At 45.4% G+C, this 19259-nt stretch overlaps 1 protein-coding gene across 1 annotated transcript in view; it reads left to right on the plus strand.

The window, feature by feature from the left end:
* Positions 1-19259, plus strand: part of adamts12 (ADAM metallopeptidase with thrombospondin type 1 motif, 12) — a 34755-nt gene that overhangs the window by 2649 nt on the left and 12847 nt on the right. The window contains exons 3-12 of the mRNA XM_064353230.1: positions 7853-8033; positions 8774-8979; positions 9879-9962; positions 12412-12536; positions 12863-13012; positions 13148-13291; positions 14996-15140; positions 16447-16539; positions 17720-17865; positions 19072-19241. Coding sequence (XP_064209300.1) covers positions 7853-8033; positions 8774-8979; positions 9879-9962; positions 12412-12536; positions 12863-13012; positions 13148-13291; positions 14996-15140; positions 16447-16539; positions 17720-17865; positions 19072-19241 — 1444 coding nt within the window. The remainder of the gene's footprint in view (positions 1-7852; positions 8034-8773; positions 8980-9878; positions 9963-12411; positions 12537-12862; positions 13013-13147; positions 13292-14995; positions 15141-16446; positions 16540-17719; positions 17866-19071; positions 19242-19259) is intronic.

Raw genomic sequence — 19259 nt, forward strand, 5'->3', positions numbered from 1 at the left:
ATGTTTATTTATTTGTTTGTTTATAATATCTGTTGTGGTGGAATGGAATAGAGCACAGCACCCTATACCGCCCTGTCCCTACAGTGACAAACCCAAGCGCGGACACCAGCACTGAAGTCTTTTAGCGCTCAAAATAGTACTGGTGCACGAGCAGTATATGCACTGCCTGATTGCTAGAAATATGGAAATTAAAAGCATAGGAACCAAAACACTGATGTTGTTTGAACTATGAATTTTAAAAGAGAGGTCACATCAGGACAAACAATGCAATGCTTAAATAGGAAGTAGCCCTTCTGTTGCACTTATTTTTTTATTTATTTCAAATGGCATGTAATTTTGGCAGTGTGATACTGAGAAGGCCAGCAGTGGTATGCTCGTGGAACGTACAGTCGCTTGCAGCTCTTGAAGTTGTTCACCAGCGTTGCATAACTCAGCTCTGATTAAAGGGTTGAACGCTAGCGGGGTTGCATTTCCCCCCCTGGAATGCATGCTTTTTCATGAATGTGGTGCTATTGCATTGTGGTATATTAGACAGAGAGCAGGCATGCTTCGCCACACTTGAAACCTGAAGTTTAAGGCTGCGTTGTGATTGGCAGGCTGGCAGCCAGCGGAGAGTTCCACTGCATTCTGAATAGCATCACTGGCATTTCAGTGGAAACAGGATTGAAACTGGCAATCCTTGGGGTCTAATGCAAACAGTGGAAGGATTATTTGTGGAGTTCTTCTACTGACAGCAGAGAGCCTAGTAGCCCACTGGGTATAAGATATTGTAATTTAACAAAAAAAAAAAGCTTGCTATACATCTTCATAAAAAATGCCTGTCAGCAAATATCCTTGTTTTTTGTTTCGAGTGTCACATCCGGAAGGCTTTTGCTATAAGCGGACTACTTTAACCACAGAAGTTCAGCGGTACATTAGGAAAGCAGAGGTGCAGGCGCAGCTCTCTCCAAACTGGGAATGAAAGTATTCCGTCCAGTTGATTGGACGACGCAGGGAGGGGGCGGAGCGCAGCGAGGACCGAGCGGCTGCTTTGGAAACGTTTGAGCCTTGCGGGGTTGTGCGCCCTTGCTAGTATAAACACTCATAAGGAATATAGGTCAGCCTCACGCATCTGGCGCCTCTTCAGCACCAGCAGCCTTCGTCTTTCATGTTCCCTTAGCATGGCTTCAGCTATCTCAGGATGGAAAGGCTGTGCTCCTGTTCCCTTAGCATGGTTTCAGCTATCTCAGGATGAAAAGACTGTGCTCCTGCACAGGCAGTTCGAAAGGGTTTATTTATTAAGTGTGTGGTAATAAGGTTGTGACTGTTAACAATTGCGCCATTTCAAGCTCTGAAGGAAACTTTGGAAAAATCTGGTCCAAGAAAGTTTTTGTCCTACTGCCATCATAAATTTGATCAAAAGGCGGATGCTGCCATATTTTAGCACTCTTAAACAACAAAAAAAGTGTTTAGTGTGTGGGGGAGGTGAGTTCCCCCTCATCACTGTAATGCACTTTGAGCGTCTGGAAAAGTGCTATATAAATGCAATGTTTCATTCATTCATTCATTCATTCATTCATTCATTCATTCATTCATTCATTCATTCATATTTAGGATGAACCTGAAGAACTCTGGAATGGTCCCCTTATTGAGGAATGATGGCCAGAAATGTTAGTGTAGCAGCGCCACATCAGTATTTAACTACTAAATGCCTTACCAAATATTATGATTCTGTTTTGTGGTGAATTAATTATCTTGCGGAAAAAATAAACCTTGAAATGTAGACTAAAGCTTGACTAAAGCAATGTTGTATGAATCTTCCTTCTTCATTTTCACCTTTGAACTCTTTGCAGTGAATGAGAGGGTTCTGTTGAAGGACCACATTCCGCAATTTAGTCAGATTTGCATTTTCTGAATTTAAATCCCACTTCGCTCTGCTCTGTTCACCCTTCACAAAACACGACTTGTGAGTAATTCCTGAGTGTCTGGCTTGTGTGGGTTTGACTAGTCAACTTTTCCAAACTGCAGGGAACTTTTTTTTTCTGTTTAATTATTTTTGTTTTACCCCAGGCTTCCAGTGTTACCACTTGTTTCGCTGACAGTCCTGCTGACAATCTTCGATATGCTAACTTTGCCATTGGGCACATTTTTGCCTTAAGAGGAACAGCCTACTTTTCCATTGCAGAGTGCGGACATTTATAAGCAATGATACACTAGTCATAGCCTTCGGATAGATTTCCTGCGCATTTTTAATTAGCTCTTAACAGAGCGAAGTACAGTGCTCCAAAATAAATGAAATGGTCTTGCATCATGTGCCTTAAAGTTGTAGTGCTCCTGTGTTTCCTGTGTTATCTGGTGCTTTCATTTCTAACTGCAACGTAAGCAGTGTTTTTAAGAAAGGGAGCGTGCTTGCAGAGCACAGGGTCTGTCTGTGGGAGACGCCGTACTCCCAAAATAAACGGGAGGCACTGGCAATTTGGTGCCCCTTCAGGACGGTTCATATCCAAGTCAACATTTTGCTTTCACGCTTCGCAAATCATCAGCGGACTGAAATGATAAACACTGTGAGGTCAAATCGTCTGCAGCCGCCCCTTTCTAAAAATGATCAGTCCAGAAGTTCCCCATAAGAAAAGCTATTCAATCCTGAACATGAATAGCAAAAATGATTGGTGCACTCATTTTGTTGAGTGTTTTTGTTCAGTGTTTTTGCTGTGAACCAACCCCGCATTTCACCACTCATAAAAACGAACTGGAAAAAAAAGCTTTAAAATGTCGTTCTTTGTAGCTTTGACTTTGAAGTGGAGTATTTGGTGAAAATGAATCCCTGAATGTTCTATATTCTGATTAATTGTCTCTGGATCCTGAAATGATTTTAATTTCACGCTCCTGGACTTGCAGTGCATGCCAGTGTCCTGTCTCTGACTGACACCTCACACAGAGTCGGATTGTCTTCTCCGCATTTGCATTTATGTTTTCAGGAGAGGAATGTTTCTCCTGCATGGTCTTGTAGTTCCCCAGTCCCTGCAGCCTCTGCTTACCTGTGTGCTGGTTCCTATGGAGACCTGCTGCTCGTATGTGATTGTGTTCACGGAGAGCGTAGGTGATTCTCCTGATTTATTTTTTGAGCCTGAGGTGGGTGTAATTGTCCACCCCCCCCCCCACCCCCCCGTGTGGAGGAGGGCTGAGAGGGAATTCCAGCCCACCTGAGATTGAGAAGTTACGCAACCCTCCGATGGACGTTTGTGAATTTGCAAGACAAATAAAACCATGGGACGGGTTGAGTCATGATGGGGAGAGACCGGCAGGTATGTCTTCTTGAACTGCTTCCAAAGGTGTTTAGAGAGGAGCTGATGGTGGAGCAGAGCTTTTTTTGATGGTGGTGCTTTTTCATGGACCCTTTGAGGTGGAAAACAATTAGTGTGATTAGTCAAATCAGGGAGCCCTTGTGCCAGACATAACAGATGCTGCATCAAAGCTTTATGTGGGGCGGTCCGAAAATACCAATTAGTCTACATGGCGTCTATAAAACAGAGCACTCGAAACCCCATTTGTGTAAAAATGCCTAGTGATAAACATGCTGCCTTGGCTTGGATTTATAGGCCACTATAAACAAAAAAATAGTAGAATTTCTTTGCGGATAGAAAGCCTCCATATGACAGGGATGCCACGGCTGAGTTATACTAAACTCCAGGCTTGCCAACGGAACTGAAGTGCTTTGAAACAGATGAAACTTTTGGTTTCTGAACATCCTTTGATTTCCTGAAATCCACATGAATTATGACTGGAGCTCAGTGGAGAATGTAATGGAGTAATATAAATGTGGCCCCTGGCATCATGACTCACAATACCTGCTTCTGTTTGGGGGGGGGGTGTCCTTCATATGTGGTATAATTCATATGAACCTAAAACTGAAAACCTGAATGATGACAACATCAATTTATGTTGAAACTACATACATGCTTTTTTTTGACCGTAGATTCAAGTCTCAGAGATGGTGGAAGGCCCTGTTTGTTTTTACTGTTATACTAAAAACCTGTGATAAAAAACCCATGATAAAAACCCTATGGTTTCAGACAGATTGTTGTTAAATGTGAGAGTGTGTCAACTTATGTCAGAAGTCGTTTGGAACAGGCTTAATGCATGGGTCGTGTTCGTACATCGAACAGCTCTGAGCTTCCAGCTGTTACTGATGGGTCACACGCAGTGTGGACTCCTCTGTCCTGGGTTTCAGCACCAAAACATCACACGCAGCGTGACTCCTCTGGAAGGAACGGAATAGCTGGACACAGGGAGCCCTGCACATAAGATGTTTTATGGATTTTATTCACATTCTGAATCTGCGCTGACTCTGTATTTGTGTGTTCGTCCGTAAGACCAGGGTAGACGAGCACAGCCTATAGACTGGCGCGGGGTGTTCTGCTGTGTTGAATGGGCTGAACTGAGCTGAACTGAAGCAGAGCTGAGTGCCAGGGAAGCCAGCAGGGCTTTTTTTACTTTTGTTACCTTGCCAGGATCAGTGGGCGTGGCCTGGAGGCAGAATTTACAGAGCAGGTAGTCACCTGTTTAGCTCTTCTGTGTGTTCTCATTTTCTCCTGAAAATTTTAATTCTGCAATCATATGCTGTTTAAGGGCCTGTCTCTTACAAATAATTTGTGTGCACTTTCCCTGAAATATCACACGCAGGATTATTCATCTGTTTAGAAAGCTTTAAGAGGTTTAAAGCTGTACACATGCTTTTCACACTGTGCTTCTGCAACAAAAAAACCCAGAAGTCCCATCTGGGCATTGAACCCAATAACCTCTGGCCGCCAGCCCAGTTCTCTGTCCATTGAGCATCTCAAAGATGATGTGTGCTGTGCTGAGGTTAGAGTAAGACCATTTTGCTTGGTTTTTTTTTTTTCAAACTCTATCATGAATAAAATTCTCTCAGACTGGAAAATGTGTATTGGATTTGAGTTCTTTTTTCATTATAATTTTTTCATTATTCAGATCATGTTAATAAATAACTTGTATAAGTAAATAAATGTAATTTTATTGTTGGTTGCGATTATTGATTAATTTAATATATATAATTATTTTGTATGTACAATGAGGTCATCTATAAATATAATTACTGAAGGTTTTTTATAGATTAATAACAAGCTGCCACTCATTAAATAGCTTGGGGCTTCTACACCCAGTATCTGGCAAAAGTTCACTGGATCTTCTCAAAGTCTCCATGTGAAAAAACTGATATCTGCTCCATGGACAGATCTTCTTGGCGAGTGTTTAGTTAGAGGAACACCGTGCTCCTCCTAAATATTAAATACATTCCTGAACATTGACTCTAATCCAGCAAACATCAGCTGCTGATATCTGGACAAGGGAACCGAAGGAGCTGGCTGTGTTTATGTGCTGGTTTTTGTGTGCTGAGAATGTTTAACTCCTCGTTAGACATGGACCGTTTGTATTTGAAACGGAAATCTTGAAATCACAAAAGTTACATAACTGGACAAAAAGCCTTCAGTCACCTTCAATAAGGGTGTTTTTAAAACCTTTTTTTATATTGAACTGTGAGCTTTGTTTTGCTTACTTGGCAGTCACCGCAGAGCTCTACAGGGAGTTTAGGTAGCACAGGAAGAAGTAAACCACTTCCACATGGCTTCTGTGTTCAGAAGAGGGACCTCTGTTAGTTTAGTCTCCCCCGGGGGGGGGGGGCTCGGAGGGGAAACAGGGAGCCTGTTCAGCTAAGTGCAGAAAAACCTGATTTTAGGGAAAATTAAGATTCAGAAATGAATGAAAGAGGAAATCTCCTGTTGCAGTGCAAGCTCTCTCGCTCTCCTTCTCTCTCTGTCTGTATCTCTCTCTCTCTCCCTGTATCTCTCAATGTCTTTCTCTCTCTGTCTATGTCTTTCTCTCTATCTCTCTATCTATAGCATTCTGTATCATTTAGCCTTTTTAAACATGGGTTGTATTGCTCTCTTTTGGAAGTGACTGAATGTTTAGCTTAGACATACAAAAATCTGGCAACACCACATTCAATGACAGATGCATTGGAAGGAGAATTCAGTCACACATGAGGTGTACCGACTCTGGGCTGCAGCTGTAGGGGGATGTAGAATTCAGCCTTGTCTTTGTCCAGGGCGTAAAGAACCTGGTGCCTTGTCTTGTTTTTCTTTCCATGCATGGTTGAGACCAACTCTTCAAAGAAAATGACCTCTTGCACAGTGTGCACGATAACCAGAAGGTTGTAGGTTTGAAGCCCGTTGTAGGTTTTACGGTAGTCTAATCTTTCAGAGAGGTACTGGAGCATCAAGCTGGAAAAGTGAAAATATAAGCGGTATAAATCACTTTAAAAAGATATGGCTGTCTAACGTAGTGATAATAATCAAACTGTGAAGGAACATAAACCTTCTTAGACAGAAAAAAATGTCTTGAGATTGGAGTCTGTCCCCGCAGCACCTCAAAATGGCCGTCTCAGTGCTCACTGGGAAGTGCCTCTGACAGGCTGTGGATGGGGAAGGGGGCGTGTCTGGGCTCACCTGAAGCACACCTGAAACACACCTTAAGCACACAGGTGTGAGCTACGGCAGAGCACAGGAAGTGTGGGCACCGGTGTGAATTCGCATGGCATTATTTAGAGAGCTCACTGGTTTCTGTGAGAGGAAAAGGTCCCATGAAAGGAAGGGGGTGGGGTCCTTTTTGGATGTCATGCCCCCAGAAGATTGGAGCCCCCCAGCACAGTGTGGGATGCTGGCCGGGGTTCAAACGGTCTTTGTCCTGAACCTTGGCGGCCGAATCTCCAGGCTATCCCGGCAACCCTGCTGACACACACTAAAATCGCAACTGTTTTTTTTTGCACTTTGGAACATTTCTTTGATCGTTAATAAACTGCCTTTTGGCACTTTTTAACTGTTTAGGACATTCTTCCTTTTGATTTTATTTTTGTGGCTTACGAATGCTGTTCCAACCTGGATGTTTTGTATTGACCTGCCTGGAGACTCATTCAAAGGTCAGGAACAACTAGCAAAGTGTTTTTTTATGTTCTTTTTTTTTTTCTTTGACTTGCATTACAAGTGCAGCTTTTTTCATCACAGTCATAGTTAATCTATGTTCTTGCTGGACCTGTCAAACTGTTCATTAAAAAAAGAAATGCCTTGAACATGTTTATGCTCAACCTCAGATCACCGTACAGTATTATTTTTACAGTGTATGGAAATGTAATTCAGCGGCTCAGCGCGTTTGGCTTGCATGCTGGCGTGCCGGTTCTCTCTGTTTGATGCAGATGTACACGAGCACACAGAACAGATTCACACTCTGTGCTCTAATGGGGCGAATCCCGATTATCAGCGCTGAGTGATCTTGTGGGGGGGATTCGGAAGCCAGTACAGAATGATCTTTATTGCAGCCCACATTACGCATTCTGGTTGGAACGTGTCATCTGTAGTTTTGAGAATCACTGCTGCAAACTGTGTCTGACAGTAAATGCAGCATTGCATTGTGGGCTACTGCTACCGTATGGCAGTCACCATTAATCAAGCAGTCTGTCATTGTGGGAATACTTTGGGCAGCTGCAGTGCTTTCTTTCCAGAAGTCAGAGTCCATGTGAATAAAATATTGGCTGCTGCCAATGCCTGCTTTGTAGAAGATAGTGAGGAGGAGGCTTTAAAAATACACTGTTAATCCTGTGAGTCACCGTGTGGCTAATTTATGTGTTCTGTTTGTGTGTGCGCCTGCGTGCGTGTGTGTGTGCGTGTATGTGCCTGTTCACATGTGTGTGTGTGTGTCTGTATCTGTGTCTGTGTGTGTGCGCATATGTGCATGTGTGTGCATGCGTGCGTGTGTGTCTGTGTGTGCATGTGTGTGTCTGTGTGTGTGTTTATTTTCCCCACAGAAAGGATTCTTCAGCTTGCCCGATGGGAACTTTTTCATCGAGCCGGTGCGGGGGTTCGAGGCCGGCAGTGGGACGGGACATGAGCCCCACGTGGTGTACAGGAGCTCAGCCGGGCCGGTACGCCACCGACGCCCACGCAGCGCCGAGTCTGGGGGGCGGCCGGGCGCCTGCGGTCTGAAAGGTGAGGTACACCATGAGCTCGACATCAGGTCACATCAGCCCCAGTGATAGGGCGATGCTAACAAAATGCTCACTATTACACCAGGCCAGGCAGTGGAGGATGGGCTCCCCCTCTATAGCTGGGTTCCTCCTGAGATTTCCTCCCATCGGGGAGGTTTGTATGTCATGTGCTTGCCATTTGGGGATTCATGCCTGGTTTTTGCTCCTTTTCTGTAAAGTGTGACCATTTTCTGTAATCTTGGCTCGTTATATGTTCCATTAATTCATTTTGGATGTCATTTTTTAATCTGGATCCAGTCATGGAAATTCTTTCCCTGAGGGCATCCATCTTTCCTACCACGGGGTCTTAACTGGGGACGGCGGAGTCTGTGTGGGTGCTTCCGTGATTTTGTCTAATAGCTGATCTCCCGAGAAAGTGAGATTAAACAAACACACCAGGGAATAGCTGATATTCAGATATTTCTCACTGAAGGAACATAATGTCTTAGGAAATGTTATTTTTTGGGTTGAGTGATTGGGGGGTTTGTGCACACATGGTGAATGATGTTATCCATGCTCTTTTGTGTTAAACTAAGAATACGAGAAACTAGGTATTTTTAATTTTAAGAATTCTGCATTTTTAAATGCAAATAAAATAAAATGCAAAGGAGCAAATGATAATACAGCTTTAGAGAGGCTGAATGAAATCATATTGACTACAAAATGGCGGACGTATGAGGTCACTGTCCCTCTCTCCCGTAGACACGCTGGAGGAGTCCCGACGGGTGGAGAGGGAGCGCGAGCAGTGGGAGAGCGAGCAGGTGGTGGCGGGAGGCCCCCGGCGGATGGTCCAGCGCTCCGTCAGCCGCGAACGCTGGGTGGAGACCTTGGCGGTGGCGGACTCCAAACTCATCGAGTACCACGGCAGCGACAACGTGGAGTCCTACATCTTCACCATCATGAACATGGTGAGAGAGGGGGAGCGCCCGAGAGAGACTGACCGGGGGGAGTGCTGCAGGGTGTGCAGGGACGTCTGATTTTTTAGTCAGCAGGGAGGCAGAATATGGGGCTCCAGCGCGGAGCAGCTATGAGCTCATCCAGGACACGCTCGCGCAGATGTGAGCTCCAGGGCCAGATGGGACAGCTGCTGCCCCAGTAATAATGAGGAAAAAGAGCGTTACTCTGTGAGAGCAGCTCAGGGGAACCAGAGCAGGAGTGACCCCATTTATGAGCTGATTTCTGCTCTGACCAGAACTGCAAACTCTGACCTGTGGAAAACTGATAATCATAATTAATTTTACACTTTGAATAAGTGATTTAAAAACAATATTGAATGAGTTGATTGATATACCATATTGACTGAGTGATTGGTATCCTATATTGAATGAGGGATTGATATACCTGGTTAAGGTCAGATGATGTCAGGAACAGCTGCGCCATAATGATTATTTCCATTAGTATTTTCATCCCAGGACTTTTAATCTGTGAGATCAGTCAGTGCTTTAATTCCCTGTAAAGTGTTACATGGTAAATGATTCCTTAGAAAGAGGTTAATATTTTTCTATTGAGAATGGCAATTACTGACAGACGGTGAAAAGTGTGACACTCAAGGTCTCTGAAATTAAACCGTTTGTGTAAAATGAAGAGTCTTATGGCAAAGGAAGATCGAAAATGTATTACAGCACACTTTACTCTGACATATTCTCTATTGACCGATTCCTTATGATCCCTACTGGACTCTGTTTCATTATAACTTATAATGAGATTTTTTAATGTGTAGTTACACGTCGCACATTTCTATTGTAAAAATCTACATTTTTCAGATGAACACAGATAGTAAAACAGATAACCGGTTTAATGCTCACAGGTGACGGGGATTTTCCACGATGCCAGTATCGGGAACGCCATCCACATCGTCCTGGTGCGGCTCATTCTTCTGCAGGAGGACGAGGTAAACGCTCTGCTCCATTTGGGCATTTCCTTCCACGTGTCATGAAGGGGTAGCACCTCAGGGGATGTGGTCCATTGACATTCTGTCCCAGTCTCTTTCTGGTGGGTTTGGTGTTTGTGTTATTAAGTTTATGCTTGCAGGTTTAGCAAAAATCCATGTGGAAAGTCACCTTCTGTGTGTTATAGGATATTTGTCTTGCCTGCACGGGTAAGGAAGTCAGTTTGTGATGATGTGTTGTGTCATGTTGAGGTTGCCAAAGGGCTTCTAATAGTCCATGAAGTTTTGAACGAACAGGGCAGTCCAATCAATGGGCTATTGACTATACTCCTGTAGGTCATGTTTCTTAGTTAGTTTTCTAATGTGGCCCTTTTTCCTCATCCGTAGAGATTTCAACAAGTCAACTTTGCCCTAACAAATAGTGAACTTGCTGGCAGAGATCTTTAGACCAGCTGTAACTGCTTCTGTCGGTTTGCCATCTGGTCCTGCTGAGCTGCCATACTCCCAGAGTCAGATGTCTTTGCTTACTTTCTCATTATTTGTTTTTTTTTCCCCCCCGGGTTGGTGGTCTGTTTCCGTAGAAGGTGTGTAAGGGGATTAACAGGCACTGTGATGTTCTGGAGTTTGTCAGACCATTCCATCCGCCTCTTGGGTCGCTCCACCACTGTTGTTGTCGTCTAGCTACTCTTTTCGTCTCTAATTGAACTGGTTTGTTGGTTTGTTGGTGCTGTTCTTATGGCATCTTTGTGACCCTAACTACTTCCTTCGTAATGCGTTTGAAGGCAGCTTCCTTTGGCTCTACAGGGCTTGGTGGGTGCTTGTTAGTCGGGATTAGACAGAGCTGTTAGGATGTGTGTGTCTCTGCGAGTGTCTGTGTTGTGACTTGTTCTTGCTGTTTGCTACTGGATACTGTGCTTCGCTCAGACATGTAGTTTCTGTTTGGCAGCCCGCAAATTAGCTTCAAATGTAGCATCTGATCTGCTCTGATAAAATATGTTAGCACTTTCTTAATAAATATATAGTGAATGCAATTATTTCAAGACATTGCTCTGTTCTAGCTTGAAGAGCTTGAAGAAAAATGTTGCTTCATACACTTCTGCAGAAATATGGCACCTCCAGTAAGTAATCTGTTTGAGATCAAGGCTGTGTTTGCCGCCCCTGGGGCAGTTATGGGGTTGGGTGCCGTGTCCAGCAGTACTTTGGCAGTGCTTAGGGTATTATCTCAACTCAATACAGCCTTTATCATGCAGACTTATCCAGAGTGACTAACGAAACAGATCAGATAAGCATGTTCGGATCAAATACTGTGCAGTAGTTGTACAGATTCAGAGCCAGTGAGCGTGTAACTGGTACTACGTACTAATCAACTATACTGCAGCATGGTCAACTACCCTAACGATTATATTCAAAACACAAGACGACATTGCATCTGTAAGTGGCATTAGCAGATCATTTTGCAGGTCATTTAGCAGGGCTCATTGCTAATAATGGGCAGAGACTTGCTAAAAGTCTTTCTCTTGTTCTTCACAGTTTGCTGTTACTTGGAGCTAAGCATTGTCAGGGTGGGTAGCCATCTTAATTTGGTGCCATCGCGGCATCTGAAGTGTGTGACGTTGTCCTCAGATTGCATTCCGCCGGCGAGTGGTCTGTGTTGCCCTTGGGAGCGTGCCAAAGCCTCTCCGTGTGCGTGTGCCGTGCGCATACATCCTCCTGACCCTGTTTGCAGGCAGTACATCATGGCTGACCTGATTGTGTCCTCCTTGTCTCAGTTTTCCAAGCACTGAGATGTTGCATTTGGTGTTTTTTCTGTTTCATAGTCATCAAAGTTCTTACATTTCAGCAGGATATTTTAGTGATGTTTTTTTTTATTGTTAGATGTTTCTTTGTTTAGTCTTTCACTGCATTGGAGCCACATGTTTTCTCCAAAATTTCTCTGCAGTGAACTTTCTCTTGTCAGTGTTATTGCAGCATGTTCTGTTTTTTTAGGGGGATGGGGACACTGACCCCTGGACAAGCCTCTGGCTTGGAGAGTGAGAGACTGATATTTGGGTGCCCTTTGCCCTTTGACCTGTCTGTCATAGTTTAACCTGACAAGGCCCAAAGGTCCCGCTGGCATAACTTTAGCTGTCATGCATGCACTCAGGCAACACCACCCAGGATGAGTGGTAGCCTGACCGTGTTGATATTGTTTAGATGTAAGCAAATATGGTATGTGTATGAGTAGCATATTTATTATACATATGTACTTTGGCATTATTTTTTATTGACCTCAGGCCAGATCATACGTTTGTTTGCACTAGAGATAGTGACCGTTACACAGTAAATCAGGAAGTCTACCCGTTTGGCACTGACATGTCTGATTCGTTTTGGTAAAGAGGATGGTTTTGTGAACTGCACTGCCAGGCAGACTGTGTGTGTTATTCTGTTATCTCGTGCCGGTTTCCCTCTGCAGAAGGGGCTGAAGATCATGCACCATGCCGACACCACGCTCAGCAGCTTCTGCTCCTGGCAGAAGAACATCAACCCCCAGAGCGACTCTCACCCCGCCCACCACGACGTTGCCGTGCTCGTCACCAGGCAAGGGCTCTCCCCATTGGCTGCCTTTCTCCCACGGTTCGCCACACAGGCCCAGAGAGCAGGTCACATGATCAGCGAGGCCACCCATCACCAAAAAAGCTGACCAGGAAGTGTGACGAACAAACAGTTTCTCTTGAAACTCTCAAAACAGTTACTGAGTGCCTTTCATCTTTCTGTACACAAAAATATATTTATGGGAAGTAAGATTAATTGATTCAAGTTTATTTGTATGCCATGCCATCAGATCACATAGATAAATTTACACAAAGTAAGACTGGAGCGGTGACTCAGCGTGATGTTGCTCAGTGTCTCTCTGCGTGCTGCAGGAAGGATATCTGCGCTGGGCTGAACCAGCCCTGTGAGACTCTGGGTCTCTCTCACCTGTCGGGAATGTGCCAGCCCCACCGCAGCTGCAACATCAACGAGGACTCCGGCCTACCTGTCGCCTTCACCGTGGCTCACGAGCTGGGGCACAGGTGTGTGTGTGTGTGATACTGTGTGTGTGATACTGTGTGTGTGTGTGAGTCTACGCGTGCGTGTGTGTGTGTGTGTAACAAATGTGACAGTAAAGTGAACTGTGAACTGTATGTAAAAGAAGTTGTCTTTTTCAGTTTTGGAATCCACCATGATGGGCAGGGGAATGACTGTGAGCTGGACGGCAAACACCCCTTCATCATGTCCCGGCAGCTAAAATACGACACCTCCCCCCTCACCTGGTCCCCCTGCAGCAAGGAGTACATAACCCGCTTCCTGGAGTGAGTGCCCCGCCCCTCACGCCACAACCCCCCCCCCCCCCCACCCCCACCCCACCCCCTTCCCTCGCTTCACCTGCTACCTGTTATAACCGGCTCGGGCGTTGGAGTGCTGTCAGTCTGGTCTGTATCGCTGCTCTGCGTTACACGCTCTCTCACACTGTCGCTCTGGGTAAGAGTGTCTGCTAACTGAACGCAAAGTAATGTTAGCTCAGCCTGTGCCTGTCCCAATGGAGGCCTCACCCCTGTCCTGAATTTCTCAGTGGCATTTATAGTCCTCTTTACCCCCCGTCAACGCCAGAGTCCCATTCTGAACGTAACCTAGGAGACCTGAAAATGGAGACTGTTCAGTGTAAACTTGGGTTAAAAAGTTCTATTCAAAGTGAGGGCATTTTAACCAGCTATTTAGGGCGAAAGGCAGATTTACATAGTCCTCTAATTTCTCTTTTCTTTAAAGCTCGCGTGTCCGATGCGCTCTTGTCTGGAAGTGGCGTACGCGTTTGATGGTTTGTGTAAATCTGCCCTTAAATTGCAGCGTTCAGAATGAACGTTGACTCATCCAGCCAGAATAAAGGCACATCACGCCATACTTTTCAAAAGAACGGTAATTTCATATTTTCTTCTGTTTAGGCCCTTTTCTGTAAATGTTGCGGAGTTTCTTTGTAAACACGGATTACTCCCACTCCACAAACGTGGGAGGTAATTACTGCTGGGGAGCAGAGCAGGATTAGGGTCAGTGTTCGCGTGTGAGATTATCACGTGTGCAGAACGCAGTCTTGTAATACAGCATGTGCTGTGTGAGCGGGGATTAGGCCTTGCATTGAGAGGTACGTTGCGCTGCCTCACACAAAAGAGCTTTTTTTTGTGTTCCCCCTTGTTTTGTTGGAATGACTGACACTGACATAATCGAGACTGATCTGATTCATCGCCTTGACATTTGCTAAGACCACTGCATGTATACGGCTTGGCTTTGATAGCCAAAGCGTATGAAAGAGAGTTGAGCTGTAATCCTGGGCTGGGAAATCTGCAGTCTGCAATCTTCCACACGCATCGATGCAGACAAAACATAAACAGGTCTGGTGGAAATATCATTTTTACCGGACACATGAAAGAAGGGTGGGGTCGCTGTCTGGTCCATTTGGGTTGTAGAGGGTCTGCGGCCTGGATTCAGTCAACATTCTTCAGTAACTTTGCCTTAAAAATAAGTGCAAGAAGAGTTCGATGAGGTCATCAAACAACTTACCAAACTATGCATGCAAAAAAAAAACTGTATATGAATCACTGGCTAAAGGTTTTTGTGAGTCAAACTGAGTGCTTCATTATTACATGCGGTATATTCAAACATGAGCGATTCCCACGTTTGGTTTTTCCATCACTACAGCTGGGTTAATCCTTTGCTGTGGAGTTGTGTGGTATTTGTGGAGTTTATTTGAGCTCTGCGTCCCAGTCCTGCTTCTGTTTACTTTATGGTGAGTTTACTTCACCAGATCTCCAGGCAGCTTCTCATCCTCTCCCCTCTCTTCTCCTCTCCTCTTTTCCCCGTCCTCTCCTCTCCTCTCCTCTCTCCTCTCCTCTCCTCTCCTCTCCTCTTCTCCCCGTCCTCTCTTCTCCATCCCTCCTCTCCTCTCCTCTCCCCTCTCCTCTCCTCTCCTCTCCTCTCCTCTCCTCTCCTCTCCTCTCCTCTCCTCGCCTCCCTCTCTCTCGCAGTCGTGGTTGGGGGTCCTGTCTGGATGACCGGCCCTCTAAGAAGGACCTGACCACGCCCCTGGTGGCCCCAGGGGTGAGGTACACCACACACCACCAGTGCCAGCTGCAGTACGGCCCCAACGCCACCTTCTGCCAGGAAGTGGAGGTACGGAGCCCCGCCCCCTCACTTCCTGCACCTCTGTGGGTCAGGCGGGTCACCCAGTAAAACATCAGATAGAAGAACTAGTAGTTTGGTAGAACTAGTATAAAAATCCAAGAAACAAATTCCAAACAGGAATAACAGTATACCACAAAACCCAAAATCTATGGTTCCCAGTGCATTCCATTCCCCATCCAAGTCAAAACCGTAGTTCATCTGAAAGTGCCAATCAGGGGTAAGAAATTATAGTGTTTACAACCAAAGATATAAATGCTGTTCAAAGCTCTATTGCCTTCAGACCCACACAACAATAACATGTACATACATAAAAAACATGACTTTACACATAGCTACACCACAAGAATGTACTCAAATGTAAAATGATGGATGCCACTTTTTCTAGGAGTGTACGAAAGAATGAAATAAAATTAAGGCCTTTCCAAAGAGTTGCACAACTGATATGTTAGTATTACTACTTGACTCATTGAAGTGGCCCTGATACTTTGTATAAACAGGTATGATCTCCTGGTTTTGGTTGATCTCCTGGTTCTGATTGATCTCCTGGTTCTGGCTGAACTCCTGGTTCTGGTTGATCTCCTGGTTCTAGTTTATCTCCTGGTTCTGGTTGATCTCCTGGTTCTGGTTGAACTCGAGTGCTCAGCTAGGTTTGGTCCAGGTTTGGTGTAGAGGCCACGCCCCTCTGATAATTTGAGCTCACATTCCAGGTTAGTGGTTCTGATGGAGCCGCTCCCCTTGCCCCTGGGGCAAGGCCTCCTTAAGCTGCAGAGAGTGACGAGCTATGCTCTCCGCTCTCCGCTCTTTAATCTAAACCTCCCTCTGCATCGCTCCTGCTGCTCGAGCTGCACTGTGTGACTAGAACACCTCAGCTCCAAAAGATTCAAATAAAACATACAATGTAGTATAATGGCTAGGGAACTGGACTTGTGACCTAGAGGCTGCGAGACCAGTTCTAAGTTAGAGCTCTGCCGTTGTACCCTTGAGCATCGCACTTAACCTGCACTGCTGCAGTTTATGTCCAGCTGTGTAAATGGAATGTAAGCTGTGTAAATCACTCTGGTTATGCAATATAAATACTGTATTTTTTGTTTGTTTTTTTCTAAGCAGTGGTATCCGAATAAGATCATGTCATTTTCTCACATTGTTGAGCATAAAGAACATATACTGTATTTCTTATGGTATAATATGGTAGAAAATAATTGGGATTTTCTGACGTGACCTATTTTTACACAGTCTATGGACGTGACACAGGAAAAAAAAAAGACTTCTTTCTCTTTTTTTGTTTTTCTTGCAGAATATGTGCCAGATTCTGTGGTGCTCTGTGAACAGCTCCTGCCGTTCCAAGCTGGACGCCCCCGCAGACGGAACCAGATGTGGGCAAGACAAGGTACATACAGGCTCATTTTGGTGTGTTGGACTCTGGTGTATTATAAGAGCACCAGAATTTCAGTTTTACACTACAGCATTGCATTTATTTGTTTATGTAGCTGGATGCTTCGTAATGTGTGTATGTGTGTGTGTGTGTGTGTGAGAGAGAGAGAGAGAGAGAGAGAGAGTGTGTGAGTGTGTGTGTGTGTGAGAGGGAGAGAGAGAGTGTGTGTGAGTGTGTGTGTGTGTGTGTGTGTGAGAGAGAGAGAGAGAGAGAGTGTGTGTGTGTGTGTGAGAGAGAGAGAGAGAGGGAGAGAGTGTGTGTGAGTGTGTGTGTGTTGGTGTAGATCTATTTCTGTTAACATTAAGGGGAAATAGTTTTGTGGTCGTTAGGAAGTTTCTACAAAACTTATCTATTTCAGGGATTCTGAACTCTGATCCTGGAGAACTTTTTAATTCAAGTATTAATTGCAATTCCTGCAGTAAAAAGAACTGCTATTTGTTTTTAATTAGGGACTTCAAATGCCTAATGAGGGATTATTTAACCTGTTGATGCTGCATTATGTCGGAAGATTACAAAGAATAAATGTTCCATGTTCATTTAGGGACTTTTAATGAGTCAAACCAGTCCTCTGGCAAATACAGCTTTCATTATCTGTAATGTACTGTGGCAAATGATTCCTCTTAAGAAGATGGTTCTGTATTGATTAACAGCTGAAATCAGCCAAAAACACCTGAAACTGAAACGCCAGTGAAGCCGAACCTGCGTTGAGTTTGAATACGTTTCAGCGCAGAGTAATGGAGCTACACAGCCTTGGAGCTCAGCTTTTAACGACATTAATTTATCAAGAGATTGTCTGGAACAAAAACCGACTTGAGGGTAATCTGGGACAGGGGCTGAGAAGCCCAGTTTTTTAAAGAGAGGGCTGTTGAGCGGTTCTTGTTAAAACACTGGTTTTTTCGGTTTGGTGGTGTATTTTATGGTCTGGCTGACTGTGGCCCTGCAAAACTGCAGATAATTGCCCACGGGGTCGCCCAGTGAGGGAGGGGTCACCATCACCATCACCGGTGGGGGTGACAGAGCGTTCACAGAGGCAGTGTCACCAGAGACAGTTATGGACGATTTTGCCGATGTGTTTCTGGAAGCATGTGGGAAGTGTAACGGTGTGCCGTTGGTTCCCCCCCCCCCCCCCCCGCAGTGGTGCATCTCCGGGGAGTGTGTGGTCGTGGGGAAGCTTCCGGAGACGGTGAACGGTGGGTGGGGGGCGTGGAGCGCCTGGTCCCACTGCTCCCGCACCTGTGGGGCCGGCGTACAGGCCGCCAACAGAGAGTGTAACAAGCCCAAGTGAGTCACCGTTCCGCCCCCGTCCCACCCCCCGGGCCCCCCCCCGCCCCTCCCCAATCACCACTGCTCAGTCATTACCGCCCTCCTCCTCCCTCCTCCCTCATTCCCCCTCCCTGCAGCTGCTGATTAGGGATCCTTTCAGGTTTTTATGGGCACACACCTGCCCATGGCCACTCACACACTTACACACACGCATACAAACACACACGTACACACACACGCACACCTGCACACACACACGCACACACACACACGCACTTGCACCTGAAGCTTGGGAGCTACAGTAAATATAACAGTTAACAGAGGCCATGTTATTTATGGTTTTTCAGCATTTGGTAAGCATTAAGAGAAATGCATATTTCAGTTACTGACATATTCTTGTTTATGAGCAAATGGCAAGAAGTCACCTATCTGCAGCTCAAAAAATAATTCCCTTATTTTTAATGTCTATTCTCTTACGGGTATGGAGTGGGGTAGATAGTGTATGTGGGTAGAAATAAAGAATCAATCAGAATCCAAATACTGTTGGCAGATGCTTTTTTTTCCACTCCCGGAAATGTGCATATTTTCATGTCGAGAAGGTTATGGATGCAGCCTTATTGCCGACGTTTACCGGCGTCTGAAAAATCGTTTAGTCCCAAACTCAATTGTTGCGAAAGCCGAGTAGTTTATCATAGCGACACTGCGGATCAGAGCCGGGAATTGTTCTGTTGATTTATGATGCAGCGCGGTTTCCCAGGCAACCAAAGCGAATGTGTCGCCGCGGAAACGTGTGTAAGATGTGTCCGTTTGCGTGGTGTTCCATGGCGATGTCTGGTTGTGACGGACGGGTTTTACCTGGAGGGCAGGTGACCCCAGACTCATCACGTTCTCAGTTTAGGACAGCTTAAGGATATTACTCATTTAAAAACAGATTGGTGAGCTTTCTACTCATTTTGTTTGTCCAGAGGGCTCTACATGCAACGCTGTTTGTCAGAGGCTTACATTAAACGTTTGGTAGGGCTCTACATGCTAAACTGTGTTGTTTGTCCAGAGGGCTCTACATGCTAAACTGTGTTGTTGTTTGTCCAGAGAGCTCTACATGCTAAACTGTGCTGTTTGTCCAGAGAGCTCTACATGCTAAACTGTGCTGTTTGTCCAGAGGGCTCTACGTGCTAAACTGTGCTGTTGTCCAGAGGTCTACGTGTAACTGTGCTGTTTCTCCAGGCCGGAGTTTGGCGGTAAGTACTGTACGGGCGAGAGGAAGCGCTATCGCGTCTGCAACACCAAGCCGTGCGCCAAGGAGCGCCCGTCGTTTCGGGAGATGCAGTGCAGCGAGTTCGACACCGTGCCCTACCAGAACGAGCTGTACGAGTGGGTGCCTGTCCCGTACACCGGTAAACGCCCCCGCCGGG

This window comes from Anguilla rostrata, chromosome 10 (genome assembly GCF_018555375.3).
Source record: "Anguilla rostrata isolate EN2019 chromosome 10, ASM1855537v3, whole genome shotgun sequence".
Classification (NCBI taxonomy): Eukaryota; Metazoa; Chordata; class Actinopteri; order Anguilliformes; family Anguillidae; genus Anguilla; species Anguilla rostrata.